The 18,690-nt window shown below is 33.5% G+C and overlaps 1 protein-coding gene across 3 annotated transcripts in view; it reads left to right on the top strand.

Moving 5' to 3' along the window:
• The window catches only part of LOC124366001, a 65,464-nt gene extending 57,073 nt beyond the window's left edge, over nucleotides 1–8,391 (top strand). For all 3 annotated transcript variants that reach the window (XM_046822180.1, XM_046822181.1, XM_046822179.1), the window contains 2 exons: nucleotides 621–802; nucleotides 2,557–8,391. In XM_046822180.1, the coding sequence (XP_046678136.1) occupies nucleotides 621–802; nucleotides 2,557–2,734 (360 nt within the window). In that variant the 3' untranslated portion in view covers nucleotides 2,735–8,391. The remainder of the gene's footprint in view (nucleotides 1–620; nucleotides 803–2,556) is intronic.
• The last annotated feature ends 10,299 nt before the right edge of the window (nucleotides 8,392–18,690 follow it).

Genomic DNA, 18,690 nt, shown 5'->3' with positions numbered 1-18,690 from the left:
ATATGAGAACCAACCCCGAACCCTAAATGGCCGATGGGAGGAAGTAAGTTTGATTATTTTAATGTAAACCACCATCAAGTTACAACTCATTTTAAAGTACCTTATAAAAGAATAACAATGCCACAAACCAGAGATTTCTACACAATCAAAACAACAACACCGACTAGGGTTGTGTTCTGTGGTTAGGGTAGGCTGTGGTTTTGAGTTGGTACAAAACGACAGCCTGTCAATCTTTCATTTAAAAAAAATTAAAAAAACTCAAAATCAATACTTTTAGACATTTTTTAATAACTGTCAGGTTAATTATTTTACTTAATAATGTTAATATAAATGAACTCGAAAACAAAAGTCACTTGATGAGGGTTTACATTTTAAAAACTTACTAACTCCCTATTTAAGGAGATTTCCTTCCATAAGCCAAAAGCTACTTGGAAAATTATGGGATTGTAATTGAAAAGAACAAGAATTAAAATTTATTATATAAACACTGTAATGCAGTAGCTGGGGCTTGAGTTTTTACAAAATATTCACACATAATACTCTACACTTTCTCATTTCACTTACTACCATTATATGACAATTTTAACATAATTAATAAACCCTCTGCTGTTGTGTTACAGATGCAGAAGGCCTATTTGAGTGAGAAGATGGTTCCATGTATCAACGCCAAACCTTACATCTACTCTGAGCTACTGATGACGATTCCGGACATGGTCAACTACTTCTTCCCTTCTGTTAGTCTTAATGAGTGCCGCAAAGTGCTGCAAGACGTACTTCGAATCAACCTTTACAAAGGAAACACGTGAGTGAATTAACACTTTAAAGCAAGCAAGGACTTTGTGGTGGTCCAAGGTCCACCTTGCATTTGTTGGTTCAAAATAGCTTGTTTTAAAAATTTAACTAATATAAACTAATGAAGCCATTGTCGGTAAAAAAAGATACAGTGTTTTCTAACAAATTCTCTAGGCATTAACTGTGTGTTTAAGACAATTTATACATTCAGATCATATCCTCAATGATGATAACCACCACATACCAATATACACCTACTACATTATACATTCTGTGAAGATGGTATAATGCTGAAAGACATGTTGTGTTCAATGTAGTAAAATGTTAAAACTGAATATTTTGCCAACATAAACGCAAACTATACGAATTTTAAAAATGTTATGAAATTTCAAGGATTTTTTAAGGTTACATGATAGCGACCATATATTTATCAGTTTTGCACCCTAGACCAAAACAAAAAAGTATTATGGAATTCTCGTCATTTACGATAATGTTTGGTCTTATATGTTTCTTGTTATCTTAATGTGTTTGCAGTGGGTGGGTGTACAAGTTTTTGAGTAAAATACTAAATGCAGTAAAAATAGTAAATACAATGTTGTATACTGTGAAAATAATAGCTAATCCTGTTTTTGTTTTGGAATATCTGATTTTTGAATGAAGCTAAAAAGTATCCTAACATATAAGAGACATGTAAAATCCATCAAGCAATCGAATGGTTTAAAATTTCAGTGTACAATTCACAACAGAAAAGGATAGGAATTCTAATCAAGAAATATGTGATCAATAAGTTGTGTTCCATAGTAATGCTCCCCAGTTCAATAATCAACTGTACAGATTAGATCTGGGACTATCTGATTACCAGTTATTCTTCACATGAAGCACAAAATTGGTGGAAAAGGCTTTGAAACTGACGACACAAAAAAGTTTTGGAATTGTAACAACTATCAGAGGTGTAATGTTTCTGTGGTGATTGTTTTGGTAAGTTTGCCATCTGGTACAATAACACCACAATATTGGTATTAAATAAGTTTACTACTGCCACTTGCAGTTGTCTCTGGCCATATTGAGTGTAAATGCATTTGTTATTTTTACAAAATAATTTGTTAGAGATATGTTAAAGATATGAATTGCACCAAACTTTACTTTTGTGCAGAATGAGTAACTGTTTACTTGTTCCTTAGTGACAAATTATCCTAGTCCCCTACTAAATTGCCATATTGGAAATAGGTTGTAATATCAATCTAATCTAGTGTTCCACGACTGTTGGTTGCTAAGATAGTCTGTGCAGACATTTTGTTTCACAAAAATTAACAGGTCCACTCATATCACACACATAATAATGTTCATAATATTCTTACAATGCAATGAACTTGTTAAAAACTGATTTAAAATTGAAATAATTATTTGGAAAATAATTTTGCTTGTTTATTTTTTTGACACTATTTCATTGTTTACTGGAACAACATCAATGAGGAAACCCACTCAATTTAATGATGGCTAGGAATAATAGTTATAACATTATAGACAGTTGGCAATTTAGGGCATAAGACTGAGAAAGGAAAAGAGATTTATAAGATTCAAGTTTAGAGTTGATAATATAATATTATAAAATCCAATTTCTTCATTAATTCTGGGTATGATTCCACAGAATTTTAGAATATTGCAGGCGAATATATTTCAAACACACCATGCACCATGTATCGCAATACTATTTTAAAATAAGTTGCTCTGTTCCCTGGCTAAGGAAGATACACTATGTTACAGGCAACAGATGCAAGTGCTGAAAGAGAATGGGAAGTGTGACAGTATGGCGGACACGTTGCCACTGATACAGCTGCGCGATGTGGTGTCGTACATGCCACAGATGAAGTACATCATGGAGCGGACAGCCGGGGCTGGTGGCGGGGGCGAGAGTGCGGCCAAGCGGCAGCGGACCAGCTAGGAGTGGGAGGCGGCCAGTCAACCCCACGTCGCCTGGCCGCACGATACCCACTACTGGTGAAACACCGTGTCCAACTGCTCTTGTTAACAGAAAGACTGATTGAATTTTTAAAACCGGACGATCTAGTTGTTATTTTTTATTTAGTTACTAATATTGTTTTGAAAATTGTATCGCACTCAAGTGTTTAATTTTTTTGGTCATGTGTGTTTGACAATGCGATGTTACCATTTAAGGGTATTTTAATGTTCAGTTAGTTTATTTTTCTAACGTTTCCTATGAAATTATAGTAAATATAATATTACGTTGGTAATTTTTAAACATTGTAATTTGTCATTTGATTGACTCTGATTTATTATGAACATGGTTTATTTAATAATATCAGCTGTTTTGAGAAAAATACCAAACAGTTAAATTTGAAACGTTTTGTGAAAATGTCCAACATTGACAGATAATACAAACACTATACTAGGCACACACATTTTTACCCTTTATGTTGGTGTTCAAAAGAAAATGAATAGTAAAGTCATTCTTGGAGGATCTGTGAAGTTTTGTTTACTCTTACCACATTTTTAATTCATCATTATCTTAAGCACTAGTATCACTATTTCTGGTTCATACAAATAGCAATTTCTAACGCTTTTCTTCTTGTAACCCTTCCCTATTTCAACCCTGTTTCCTTCTCTGATAATTCACTGTCTCATTTCTATTCTTCTCTATATATTAATTATCTTTGGCAATACATAGGAATGTTCCATTCTCTGTACATGTTTATATTTTGAAATTAGTCACTTAATATTCTTGGATTGTCTCAAAAATCAAATATAATTGGCATCGTCATAGGTGTTAAAAATAAAATAAACAATCTAATACATTTTTACTCTCATTCTTGCAAGGTAGTAAAACCCTGCAAAAAGTCTCTTATCTTTCCTAGAGCATTTTTAAAATTTGGAAAATAAAATGTTATGATTAGGAGTTGTTTGCCAAAAATAACTCAGTTGAGTGCGATATGATTGTACATTAGCTTACTTTTAGTCATTTAACATTGCCTCCAGTAACTTAAAGGGAAAATAAAGTGGTTATATATTTTTTTACACAAATTTAGTGTTTTCCTTATTTGATGCATTTGCAATGTTAAGAATCAATTGTATGTATTTTATTTTTTTGTTTTATTTTATTTACAAAGAAAATTTAACATAATCATGTTCATGGCAAAGTACAGAACCACTTTTAGACATTCCAATATATCACTGATGAACATTACATTGTTTAATTCCTTATTTTGTATTGTGCAATACTTAATGATATCTGTTATTTTGATGTGTGTTGTTTACATACCAGAAATAGTGAGGTAACGGTGAGAAAAATTTAGCTTTTTATTTACAGACAGAAACTGCACTTTGTGACCATTTAGAAATCAAAATGTATAGATAAAAGCAGAAAGTATTTTTTTTTAATAAGTTTTTAATTTTTTGTTTAAACTGTTCAGTTTTAACTAGTATCAAAATTGAGGTTAACGAACATAATAACTATCATCAGATAATTTTGTTTTGTAGGTAGCACAAATATTTTTACATATTGTTGGATTTTCCATATTACTAATATAAACATTAATCATTATCCGCACGAATTGGGAAGAAAAGGAAAGAATACTTAATAAGAAAGGAATTTTGAGTACTTTTATTAGTACTTAGTTCTTTGTATATTTTTTATGTAAAGAGCATAATTGATTATGTTTATTAATCGTTCACAAGCTTTTCAGAAGTATACTCTGATATACATATGGTGAGTAGGCTATACACGAAACAATATAAACAATATTATGATGGATGGGATAGTCTTAGGTGTTAAAATATAAATAAAGTGCAATGGTAAAGGAGGGAATTGGATTGGCAGAAGTGGATTTCAGGCCAATAGATGTTTATATAACTTATAATTCTCAGAATTTTCTCTATTTCAGACCAAAATTCATAACAATAAGATAACAGACAGTCTGTTCAGATAAATTGACCTTTCCATGTTTTGTTTGGTAAACAAATAATATCATCAATTTTAGATTTTTAAAATCTACTTTTATTTAAGGGATTATCAGTTCAACAAAAAGAACCAAACTTGAGTTCTGGGTTCTTCTATAAAGAATTGATCCGCTTAATTTTAATTCTGAAATTAACAGTAAACGTTTGAAATTTGGAGTTATATATTTTTACATTATTGTAAAAATGTATAAGTTAAACTACTTACAAATATATTATGTTTGGTCTGGAAAGTATACTTAAAATATGTTACTTTTGCTACTAAAACAAATCTTCACTTGATGTACAATAGAAGATTGGGTAATTTGTAAGTTTCTTGAACAATTTATAACTCAATTTGTAAGTAAAATGTAACTTCTGGTTTTCTCTGGTGATTTTAAAACAAAATTTCTTACAAAAATGAGGCAAAAGTAACTGTGGGTGTTGTATATTATTTTTACAATACAATAAGTCTGAACTGAGATATTTTGTTATGGAATTGGCTTCTGAAACGAAACAAAATTCTCACTATCCAACCTAGGAACTGTCATTGAGTGTTATAAAATATAAACCTTTTAATCACTTACAACACATTGGATACTATATACCTGTACTTGTTAGTAATTCCCATCTCTAGGGGCAAAATTTAGTGTTTTCATTGACAAGGTGAAGGTTAGCTCAAAAATATGATTAACTCCTGACTAATATTTTTGCTTCAGGTAATGCATAATAACATAATAAAATAATAGTTACAACAGTTAAAATATTACTCTCCATACAAATTCCATTCACTTTATATAATTTTAAAAATTATTTAGCTATGTTGCCTTCTTGTGTTATTAATGTATTAACGAGCAGATGTTATTGCAAATTGTACTCCATGTGACTTTTTAATGTGTTATCAAGATGGAAATAAAAACAATCACCACCACCAAAGCAATGTATCACAAACAGGTGTTTTTGTGTAGTGTAATGGAAATATGAAACTTGCCAGCTGCCACATATGAAAGAATATATAGTGATAATTACGAGAACAAAATCATTGTAGTAATTTGAAATAGCCTGTGAAGAATTAATAAATTGCGTCTCTTGTACAAAATTCTCCCATAGGGAAACAAAACAATAAATTGTGTTGCACAAAAGTGAGTAATATGTGTTTAACAATTTTCTTGGTTCAGGAACCTGTTTTTATGTATGAAGTCTGTGCAGACGGGTTGCTTTCTAGCTATGGAAGAGTTTGCAAAACTCAATAATGTGCTAAGTTCGACTTGAATATAAGGCTGTAAATCAGAATTATTTCTAATGGATAGGACAGTCAACAGACGTACCTTGAAAACTTTCCTTCTAGGATTCACTGATTCAAAAGAAACACGAAAAAAACTCTTTTTATAAATTTTTAATTGCTTTGCAATATTTTTCAACCAGTAGAGAGAGATCATCCCAGTTGACTGTTCAGCTAGGGTTGCAGAGTCTATTTGGGAAACAGGGTTGCCAATTTACTTTCCCTAGACACTGTTATCACTTGTAACTAACTATTGATACTATAATTCAAGATTGTTACTATTTGTTATGATAAGAAAGAATGATGTAGTCAGATCATCAAAGTGCTTTTAACAAGAAAAATAGGAACATTCCTTTGAATCAGTTCAAATAAAGTAAGAAGTCACCTGTGTTACAAGACATGTCAGGAGGTGATGTTTGGTGGGGGAAACAATGAAGACTAATGTAGCATAGTGAATTCAGGAGGAAACAATGGGTTGAAAGATTTGTTTTGATATTGATTAAGGATAATACAGAAAGAAGTGTCCTCAGTTTGTAGTTTATTTCTTTTAATTGATGGGAGGGTTTGCTGTAATTTAATGAATAAAAATATCTCATAACAGTGTGGTAATATTGTTATTGTTGTGTTATACATTTGAGAGAGAAGTTGCTATTAGGCTCTGTAAGCCACCTAGAGAGCATTGTGCGACTAAGCCTTGCTGTTTCGCTCCCTGCGCTAACGTTGACCAAAATCAGTGTTAGGTGTGCTACTGCCAGTCGGTGTCTGAGCGAATATCCACTTGATGGCTGAATAATTTGTTTTCTTTTTTCACCTTCAACATCTATTCCACTATCGGACACTATTCCAGCGTAATATGACGTTAAAATTTGTGAAACAATAAAATTCTTTGTGTATAATGGAACAGCACAGACAAGTCACATTTTGTCTTTACTTGAACTTTGAATTCTGTGTAAATTTTGTTTTTGTTCACACTTTTCGTGCTTTTAAAGTGCCTTTATATTTTGTTAGTGCAATATTAACAGTTCCTTTATCTCACAACTTTTGCTGCAATGATTTTCAACTTATAGTTTGTCTCCAATGTAACAGCCTTTTTGCTCTGTATTCTGCACGTTGATTCCTTTTCAATTTTTTTTTTTTTTGTACCTTTGATGGTGTGAAGTTTCTTTAAACCCCAGTTTTTATTTAATCTACTTATTGTCCCCAAAAAATTAAACTCTTTTTCAAAATTTGGTTCTAAGTAAATTTTAGAAATATTACAATTAATTGTCACCAGTAGTGTATTTAGATAATGTTTGAATGGATTTTTTTAATTGCCTTAACTTTTCTTACTGAACCTTTCCCAATCTGTATTTTTCTGAAATGAAAATAAATAATGCCTATTTTAGATTATGAGTCAAAAATAACAAATTTGCCATTCTAAGGACTATGTCCATTTAAACATAATATACTTAGATAAATTAAATTGTTAGTTTGTATTTTATTTATTACTTAAAAATTAGTTGTGACATTTTTTGTAATGACCTTGTACTGTTGATGAGATTGGTATGTATCACCAATATTGTTCTGCTTTGTGAACTTATTGTTAATGAAAAAATGACATTCAATTATATGTATTATTCAGTTTTAGCATTTAAATACATTTTTATAGATTTATTTGTTGTATAGAATAATTTCAAATTTATTAGGTCTCAATGAAACCAGTTATTTTGAAGTAATTTCTATTGTCTTTAGAGAAGTTTGAATTAATTTGCTGTTTACGAGTTTGCAGAGCTTTGTTATAACTACTGGATGATATACAAAAATATGGTGTTAAATAATGGTTTGGTGTTCAGGACGGAGTTGCGTTATAAACAGCAGTATTTAAAAAGAAATACACTATTTCCTTTATGTTAAGCTTTGTACATTAGTTGTAGGTTATATTTATTATCTTCCTTGTTCAATATTTTAAAAGGGTTACTACCATATTGTTAAACAATACTGGAGGAATATTGTTCAATTTTATTGTAATTTGTATTATTTTCTGAACGAGGGAACTGTAAAGACAGTTTTTAGTTGAATGTCCCAGTGTACGGTTGTTGTACACAACTACTTGTAAGGTAGAACTAAGGTTCTGCCGCAAACCCCACGCCAAAGTGACTCGCAATGGTGCTTGTCTATACTGTTATGTGAATGGCATCCATTCTGAAAACAATCTTGTACATAATTTGATTTATTATTTTTGTAATTTATTAGCTGTTGGTGTATAAACACTGTGTGTACATATTAAGTGTTTGTCATTGTAAATATAATGCTGACAAGTGTACATTATTTTGAACTACATTTTCATTATTGTTAAACAAAATTAAATTTTCACACTTTTTAAGTTATATTTTCATTCCTTTCATCCACCATTTTAAATATTGTTTGGTATTTGATTAATAATATTTAAACTGTAAAGAAATAAATTGTTTGTTATATCCTGTCGTTCTTTTTGCCCTGTGAAAATCTATAAATATAGATAGATTGATAGACAGACAGATAGACAGTAGGCTTTATTTGTACATTCTTAAAGAATTACAATTGTGTTAAAACAAAAGTGTAATTCAGGGATAATACATAGTTTCAAGTGTCAAGATTCCATTGAGTTTTCCAATTTAAGAACTCTTCAATTGTGTAAAATGGATGATGCAGCAACCATCTTCTTAGCTCTCTCTTCATGGCATCACTACTGCTCTGTGATATGATGTCTTCAGGCAGGACATTAAAAAGCTTGGATCCCATGTACGATGGCTTCTCTGAAAACAGTGCCGTTCTGTGTACTGGTAAGGTAAAACCTGCAGCCCGGCGGGTGTTGTGTGTGCAGGTCCCTACCCCTTGTCAAGTTTTTATTGTATGCGCACATTATTACTTGAAGTATGTATAGAGACACCACAGTGATTATGTGGAGCTCAATAAAGGCATATCTACAAGTTTCTCTAGACTGTATAGCGCAATTTATTGGTGAAAACATTTTATGAGTGTAAATAACTGTTAAATCAGAAATTTTAAATTAATGATCGCCAAGATTAAAATGTATGTAAATTATTAATGTGTATAAAAGTCAGTACAATATACAAAAAAAGAAAATAAATATCTTCTTTATTTTATTTTATTCATTCTTTTTTTTTGAGCAATGTGCCTTCAATTGAAGAATTCCTCCAGGATGTGGAAGACTTTCCTGAAGTCAAAAACAATTAATTGGTTAATGAAGTTAATTGGTTTTGGTGGTTCGCAGTTCCCCCCTTAAGGTTCTTTGAACTCTTTTCTCTTCATTTCTTCCGGTAGTGCATTGTACATCTTTATTCCAGCAAAGGATGGTTTCTTTGGTTCTGTTTACAGGAGTATAGAAATTGCCTGCATATCTTATGTTGCATCTATGCATCTATGAGACCTATGTCTTGTTAGGTCTCTTTTTACACAGAAGAGAACAGTTTCCAAGATATAAATGGAGATTATAGTAAGAATCTTTAGATCCTTGAATAAGAGTTTACAACTGTCTCTTGGGCCACGGCAAGCCATTACCCTAAGGGCCCTCTTTTGTGATATCAGTAAATGTTGCAGGTTAGCACTAGATAATCCTCCCCCCATACAACTATTCCGTAGTATAGATGGCTTTGGAAAAGAGCATGGTATGCTATTTTTGTAGCTTCAGGTGGTCTAATTGCTGGCAAATACTACAGCGCGTAATTTAATACATAGATTGTTTAAATGACTGTCTCATGATGTATAACTGTCAAATGTTACACCTAAGTGTTTCAACATGGTCACATTCTTATTTTTGTTAAAAACAAGTTCTACTACTTGATCTACTACTTCAGATAGCTTTCGAACCAACTTGGGACTGTTCCCTGTAATACCTAGACTTTTTAATTTGGCCAAAATTAGATCGGGGACAAGGCAGTCAAATGCCTTACTTAGGTCTTGGTATATGCTGGAGACAGTGATGCCAGGCTCTATACTTTCTGTTATAAACTCCACAGAGTCAGCAATCACAGTTGTTGACTTTCCTTTCGTGAGGCCATTTTCTTGAAGGTGTGTAAGTAGTCTTTTAAGAACTAATTTTTAATAATTTTGAGGTAGTAAGTAGAAGAGAGATGGGTCGGTAGTTGGTGGTTCGTTTTTCTTGCCCTGTTTATGTTTTGGGATGTATTTTTAAGTCTGGAGGGGCAGATGCCTTGTTTAAGGGACATGTTATAAATCACTAAAATAGGAGTCAAAAGTGCTTTTTACACAGAGTTTGATAAGTTTTGATGATTTGTCATCAATTCCAGCTGATGGTTTGGATTTAATGGAATTTATAACTCTATCTGTATCTCTTCAGTTGTTGCTGGGTGGAGCATAGATAAAGGGGTTTAAATTTCAACGAAGTTTCCCTAGAAATAGGTACACCTCATTTGGTTACTGAGTCTCTTCTGCAATTCTTGAAAAAAATGAGTTGATTTTATTTGCAATTTCTGTGGCATTTGTCACCTTCTGCCCACCCATTGTTAAGAATTTCATAGGATATTGCCTGAGCTTCATGGGCTGCTTTCTGTCCGCTATTTATAATTTCCCATATTGTTTTGCTCTTGCTAGCCTGAGTGATGTGTTCAGTGCTTGCTTCACATCTAAGTTGTTAAAGTTTTAAGTCATAAGTTTCTTTTTTCTGGCTGCTTCAGTTTTGTGTTCCTGATTTCCTGACAGTCTTTACTTCTTTGTTACTTACTCTGACAGCCTTGAGAAAGTCTTCTTTTAGTCTTTTAAACACCACATTACAGAGATTTTTTTTTAACTTAAAGCCATTTTTTTATTTGGTTAAATAGTTAATTTGAAGAATAAAAACACCTATTGAATGCGTTTTCGGGCATTTTCAAACAATTTATTGCATTTTTTACATTATAATTATTAGTAGGTATGAAATAATTGAACAACGTTATTTTGATAAAACAGTATAATTTTTACGAAAACATAGGTACCGGTACGTGGAAAAAATATTATGTGACAGGTAAAGTACAGATTTTGGAAAACAGTAAGGAGCCAAACTATTTTATAAGTTTTATGTTTTCTGTTTATGAATAGTCGGCCATGGTACGAAAAACTTCAAAACAAACTTCTGGATGTAGGGCTGGGTTATCCGTGCATGTCTTGCGTGAGTTTATTGTTTCTTTTCTCAAGCTCCTTTTCAGACAAACAACACACCTCACTTCCCTTTAGTCTCTTTTGGATGAAATGTGGCTTCTTGTTTAGACTCAAGCTCCTTTTCAGACAAACAACACACCTCACACTCCCCTTTAGACTCTTTTGGATGAAATGTGGCTTCTTGTTTAGACGTTCAGTGGGTGGTGCTCTTGACCTTGACCGGGTCGACCCCAGCGGCTGCGTTTGCACATTGGTTGGGACAGTTTGCTTGCAAAGAAGTCCTCTACCAAGCTTTTTCTGAACTGTGCATGTGTCATTGACATTTCAAGTGTTTTTTTTAATACATTTGTACAGTAAGGAATTTACTTGAAATTAAAAGAACTCAGAAAGCAAGCTGCTGCAAACCAAATAGCTTGTTCAAATAACAAGACTAAAGCCGTATGGGCAGTCATAAACAATGAAAGAGGAATCAAAATATCAGCTAAACCAAGAGAACTTGAGATCAACAATGTAAATTCCAAAGATCCTCATAAGATAGCAGAGCACTTAAACACAGTCTTCACAACAATGGCTGATGCTGCTATTAAAAGCAACAATCCCCCTCTTAACAAGTCACAAAATACTGTTCAGAAACTTAACATCCCGTACTTGCGTGACCTAAAACATCCAACACTTGAGGAAGTAATAATAATATCATCAACACTCTTCCAGCTAAACTTTCTTCAGGTATAGATGAAATCTCATCAAAATTATTAAAGGCCTGCGTGCAAGAATTAGCTCATCCCATAACTAACTTAATCAGTTTATCTTTCCAATGTGGCAAATTTCCCAGTTAAGTACAACTCTCTAAGGTTATTCCTATATTTAAGGAAGGCGATCAGTCTGAAGCTACAAACTACCGGCCAATCTTACTTATTTCAACCTTTTCAAAGGTGTTTTCAATGGATTCACAAAAAACAAATCAACATCAACTGCTCTGATTAGCTTCATTGAATATATAATAGACCAAATAGAAGTGAAAAACACGACTACTGCAATACTACTTGACTTAAGTAAAGCCTTTGACACGCTTGATCATGAACAACTCTTGACCAAACTATCGTCCTTAGGTGTACAAGGCACTGCAGCAGAATGGCTGGAGAGCTACTTGACCAATAGAGAACAGATGGTTGAAATTAAATGGCCAACATAATAAAGTTCATCGAATTAGATCCTGCCCACTACCAGTTTTAAGAGACGTTCCACAGGGATCTGTCTTGGGGCCTGTCCTATTTACACTTTTTACCAACAACCTGCCTAAATATTTGGAAGAATTTGCCACAACCCTGATGTATGCTGATGATACTGTTCTGCTTCTGTCTGAAAAATCTATAGAACATTTAGAGATCCAGTCACATATTGCTATGAATATGGCTGTACAGTATTGCCACAATAACAATCTAGTGGTAAATGAAACTAAAACCCATCAGATAATTATGGGCAGCAAAAAGGAACAAACAGCTCACCTGCCGAATGTTCGGGTGGCTTCAGAAGCAAAGCACCTGGGAGTGACAATAGATAAGGATCTCAGCTGGACAGCTCATGTTGACAGTTTGTGTAAGAAACTAAATACTGGGATCTATGTCATAAGAAGATTAACAAAAATTACAGACACTGCCACGGATAAAATAGCACATATCATGCTCTTTTAGAATCTCATCTCCATTATGGTATCTTAGTATGGGGAAACTCTATAATAGGCAACCTACAACACATCTTAGTAATCCAGAAAAAGGCAGTAAGAGCACTGACTGGCTTACAACAGAGAGAAAGTTGTCGTCCATTCTTTGCCAACTTATCAATATTGACGGTCACGGCTCTCTATATTCTGGAGGCAGTTACCTTTGTTCACAATAATGGACTACCAAGAGGTCGTGACATCCATCATTACAACACTCGAAGGGCAGAAAACTTTCATCTTCCTGAGCATCGAATTGCCCTGTTTGAGGAGAAGCCATCATACATGGGTATGAAGCTGTGGAACTATTTACCAGAAGACTGAAGAAGAGTAACACAAAGCCTCTCAGGAGTGAAGTAAAGAAGTGGCTGCTAGAAAATCCCTACTACACCATTGAAGAATATCTAGAAAAGAGATTTTTGATGGAAAAACAAGACCAATTTATTGTAAACAAATTTTAATAATGTTAGTTTTAAGGGCGCTGTTACTATTCTCTATGAATATGTAAATAAAGAATATTGTCTATTTACAATTCCTACCTCCAACAACCAAAAAAATGTTCCTATACCACTTCCGTATCCGTCGCAAAAAGTTGTAGGGTGATATAAAGTGGTCACTCCTGCCCACTGGTCCCATGTGTTAGTATAGTCTAAGACTACATTTGGTTTGGCTGTTGGAGGTTTGTTTGGCCACCTACTGGGTACATCAGTAACTTCTGTCTTGCTGCCTTTATTATTTATATTAAATTAACTACTCTTTTTCTCACCAAGAAGCAACCAGTATATTATTATTTCGCTTTGAAATATTATCCCCCTTTTTCATTTTTTTAGTTATTGTTTTTAGATTAGGAGGCATGCTCACTCTAGTTGGCATAACAGTACCTGTGAGGAAACAATTTGATTTCAGTAGCTCCCTGGCTATTTCTGGATTGGTGTAGTACCTGTCGGTGTAAACATGTAACCCAGTTGCAGGATGAGATGGGTCTTTCAAAATCACAGATTCACACAGAGTTTTGACTATGTGTAGTTTTTAGAAGAGTCAAATGTGGCTTTATTTCTTGCTTTCCAAAATATAAAATGAAATCATATATATATATATATATATATATATACATATCCGTTTGAGCAATCAGATAAGACTAATACTTTCATACCAAATTTTGTTGGTTTTTGAGGATTGTAAATCCTAAAACTTATTGTTCTCTTGAACGAGATAGTGCTCTTGTCCACAGCAACAGAACTACTCGGATTGTTAAATAATTTACACATCATACTCATATGATCAGTTAGAATTTGTATGAGAAAGCCTTTTGTTTTGACACCTCCGTTTATTGTTGAGAAATTCGTTTATAGAGAATACATCACTAAAACAATTCATATGTGATTCCCATTTTGTACTGAAGTATTCTTCAATAGAGGTCATTGGAATCAGACCCATATTTATTATTACACCAAGGAAAGCTGTGAAATCACATGGTGTTATGTCATTCCATCTTTTCGGTCTTCAGTTTGGTGAAAAGTTTGTGCTGATTTTCTTGTTTGCATACCGATTTGTTTCATGTACAATATAATCAATTATTTCATCATTGAAAATAAGGTCAAAATATTCAATTGGTTTTGAATCTAAATCGAAAGAAATGGTAAGTTAGGACCATGATTTACACTGTAAATGGGTATTGTATGGTTAGGACCTGGATCATTATTAGTTACCTCAGTCCAGGAAAGGTTTCTCATAGACCTATTTGAGGTTGAAGCTTCGCTTTCATCTTACGGGTGACTTTCACTTTCACTCAAATTGTGCAAAATAATGTCCTGTTTCTCATGATCGTCAACTTCACTAAAAAACGTAGCGTTTATAGCCCCAAGAACAAAATCGTTAAATTCTAGGTCGCTGCATTAGCCATGATAATGACAATATTTTCATAAAGTATGTCAAGATTTACAAACTTTCAAAGCACTGAATGTAATATAAACTAATAAAACTGTACTGAAACTCAAAAGAAAACTCAGTTAGCAAGAACAACAAAACTAGAGCATCAAACAAGCCTCAAGTAATGGCAAGTAAATACTCGCTATGTGTGTTTGAAGAAGTATGGGAAAGACGGATGAGAACAAAGGAAGAGCTGTTATTTATCGATACTCGCCAGATGGCAACAGACAACAAATTGTAATTGTGCTTGTATTACTGAAGTTGTAAGCTTTGTCAATGTCAGAGTTTAAGACGTTTTTATAGTTTTCTGCAGTTAACAGAAGTTTTAATTCCAAGAGATTTCTTTCATTGAGATGTCGGCGTTTTCTGCATAATTTGGCTGTACATCCAAAAAAACTCAAAACTCATTCAAACTGGTTTGTTGGCTTGAATTTTGCATACAAAGGAGGTGCTTTAGTAAATTTTGTTTGTGGCTTGTCTGATTGACATGGTGCTGAATTTTCAGAGAGAGTGCGTCCTGTCACTTTCAACCTTTCATTATCTTTGGAGCCTTAGAGGGAGGCACTGAATTGTCTGCGTGGGGATCTAACTGAGCAGACCTTTTATTTCCTTGGTACTCTTAAGACGTTTTATGGATCCTGAAATCAAGAACCCAACAGATATTGATCTGAAAAGGTTACAGAAGGCAGTTGCATCTAGCAATTTGGCTTTGGGTGTCTCTGCCTGTTCATCACGCACAACTATCATTGACGAAGATTCAGCAGTTGGTGGTGTTGATGTAGAGGTCAAGCAGACCAGCTGAGAATGTGAAGTGTTACAATTGATCATGGGAATCAAGGTCCTTCAGATCAATCTGCAGCACAGTAAAGCTGCTTCAGCAGTGTTCTACAGACGCTTTTTGGTGGAAGAATTTCACATGGCTCTAACTCAGGAACCCTGGATTTGTAAGGGTAAAATATCAGAGCATTCCATGGCAGAGGTCAAAATTGTTAACGCTCATGTTAATAATGCCAGAGCTTGTATTGTTGTAAGCAACAAGGTGAACACCATTCCTGTTCTGGAATTTTGTTCCAGGGATCTCTCCACAATCAGGCTGATTGGGGCTGGTGTTGGATGAACCCTGTTGATCACATCATCATATCCCCCATATAATGATGTGGATTTCACGTCATCCAGAGAGATGGCAACCTTGGCAGATCATGTTGGGAGAAGCGGTTTGACGCTGTGACGCTAATTCACACAATGCGGCATGGGGCAGCACCAACACAGACATCAGAGGTAAGTCTGATAGACATTTTGTTTATCAGACTATTTTTTTCTTACTTAAAAAAATCTTTGTAAAATTGTTGAAAAAGTTTTTTTTATAACAGGTAAACTTTCTGGAAAATAAAGAAATTCTCTATCCCACTTTGTTTCAGGAAAAACAAATCCACAACTGATGCAGTGAACGTTTTTAACGGAAAATGAAGATAGATTAGAAGGGCGTGCATTAGCTTTTGACTGTGTGCATCATGAGAGACTGTTGCACCAGTTGGAGAAATGCGTTGTCCAGGGTCTCCTGCGTTTATGGTACACTTCTTATCTTAAAGATTAAGATCAATATATGGAGATTTCAAATGTTGTTTCAAACACAATTAAAATGGTTCATGAGGTCCCTCAGGTGATATCCTTGGGACTCTTCTTTTTATGATTTACTAGCTGGTTCCCACGGCTTCGTACGCTTTTCGTGAGCTTGGCCCGTGCATGAGCATTTCTGGTTCAAGTGAATTATATTTCCAAAGCCGATTTAGAGTTTGCCTTGTTGCCATGATCGAGAAAATCTGTAAAAGTGTATCTTTATAGCCATTGTACACGTATATTTACTTTATTCTAAAGTGGTCTAACACTCAAGCTTTAATTTCATCCAGAAATTTATTTTAAAGACAAGTATACATAATAACTTAGTGCCTTCAAACAGTGTTAGGCTATTATACGTTACTGTCTCGTAATTGCAGTTTATAATGTGCAGGAGCTTCGAAAACTTTTATCTTTTGCAGCACTGCCTGGTGGCTAGTTACATCAATGGGCATAGCATAAACCTTCTCCGTGAAAAAATATATATACATAGAAATTTTCATAATGATCAGTCAAATAGTTTATGATTCCATAAAGGACAAACATTCATTTATAGATATCTAGATGTATGGAGACTATATTCAGTTATCTACCATGGAAGACTAATTCAATATGCGGATAACACGACTCTTTGTTTTAAAAGCAAGTCAATACTAGATCTTGAAACCTCATCTTTTATGTCATTGAATTCATGCATTAAGTATGTTGCTGAAATGAATCTAAAAACAAATCAGTCGATATCTAATGTCATCAACTATTGCCTTTGACCGTATGATAATATATTGCAGTCTGCAGTAATTTTGCTCACTTTGAATATTGAGAGGAAGGTTAAACAAAAATTTTGTTCCGATGAAACTAGTTTTCTTTTCATAAAACTTCAGCCTATGTTGTTCCACATATCTGCTACGTCTTAAGTTGTGAGCATGATGATTTAAAATACTAATTAGGTTGTTGTATCTTTTTACGTATAAAACAGTTTCATAAATGTATAGATCATATACAGTCAAAATTTGAAGTTGAGAAAAGTAAGGTTTCACTGTATCTCTTTCTTTTAGGTTAAAAATTATTCTTAAAGCTTTTTTTTAATAAGATTCTGTCCAGATTTCTTTTAGTTGTGGTTCCATATATGCCTATATTGTAAGACATATGGGAATTAATCATTTGGTGTAAAAGCAAATAGACCGGAGAACATTTTTTTTACCACATAATCAACATGTTTCTCCAAACCTAAATTCCGATTTAATATTATTCCAAGAAACTTTGTATTGTCTACTTGATTCAATTTTGAATTTTTTAAATATATGTTAGGCTCAGATTGTAATCTTGATTGTTTGGTACTGAACGATACAAAATTTGATTTATTTGGGTTTAGCAAGAGATTTTTGGAACTCAGGAAATCTTTAACAGTTAGAAGGTTTAAAAAAGATAAAAGCTCAATGTCTTCTTTTTTATTACCTGAAACCATAATACTTGCATCGTCAGCATAAAGGCATATTGAGCCTCCACCTGGAACCGTCCCAGGGAGCCCCTTTAAATAACAGAGAAATAAAAGAGGGCCCAGGATAGAACCTTGAGGAACGCCATGTTTTACTATTTTAAATTTTGAAAAATAGGTTCTAATGTAATTATACTGACTTCCAGCATAGTTTAAATGTGTTGAATTTGAGTACACTGTTGTCTATTTTTCAAAATGACCTAAACCAATTGTATTCCTTGCCTTTTATATTCAAATCACTAAGGACATTAAGCAACCCATCATGTGACACACTGTCGAATGCTTTGGTAAGATCAAGAAAAATTCCAATCACTTTTTCATTTATGTCACTTGAGTCTATAATCGATTCAATAAATTTTACACTTGCTGTAGGTGTGGATCTGCCTGGTCGAAAAACCATGTTGCTCGTTATCAAGTAACTGATTTAGTTCCAAATATTTCATAAGCTGATTATAAACTACTTTTTCAAAAATCTTTGAGAATACGGGTAACAATGATATAGGTCTGAAACTTGATGGGTCATTTGTGTTTTCTTTTTTATGAAGAGGTATTACCTTAGCAATTTTTAATTGACATGAGAAAACCCCAGAAATTAATGATGAATTAATAATGTGCGTGAGTGAGGCCTGGAGATGAGCGGGAACGATTGTTTTACCAAAGCCATTGGAATATCATCAATACCAGTCGAAAATTTATTTTTAAAAGCCATAACAATTTGTTTACTGCATCTTCATTAACAGATTCAAAAGTGAATCTTCTTGAATTTTGTGTTTT

This window comes from Homalodisca vitripennis, chromosome 7, assembly GCF_021130785.1.
Source record: "Homalodisca vitripennis isolate AUS2020 chromosome 7, UT_GWSS_2.1, whole genome shotgun sequence".
NCBI lineage: Eukaryota > Metazoa > Arthropoda > Insecta > Hemiptera > Cicadellidae > Homalodisca > Homalodisca vitripennis.
This window is presented reverse-complemented; position numbering and strand designations above follow the sequence as displayed.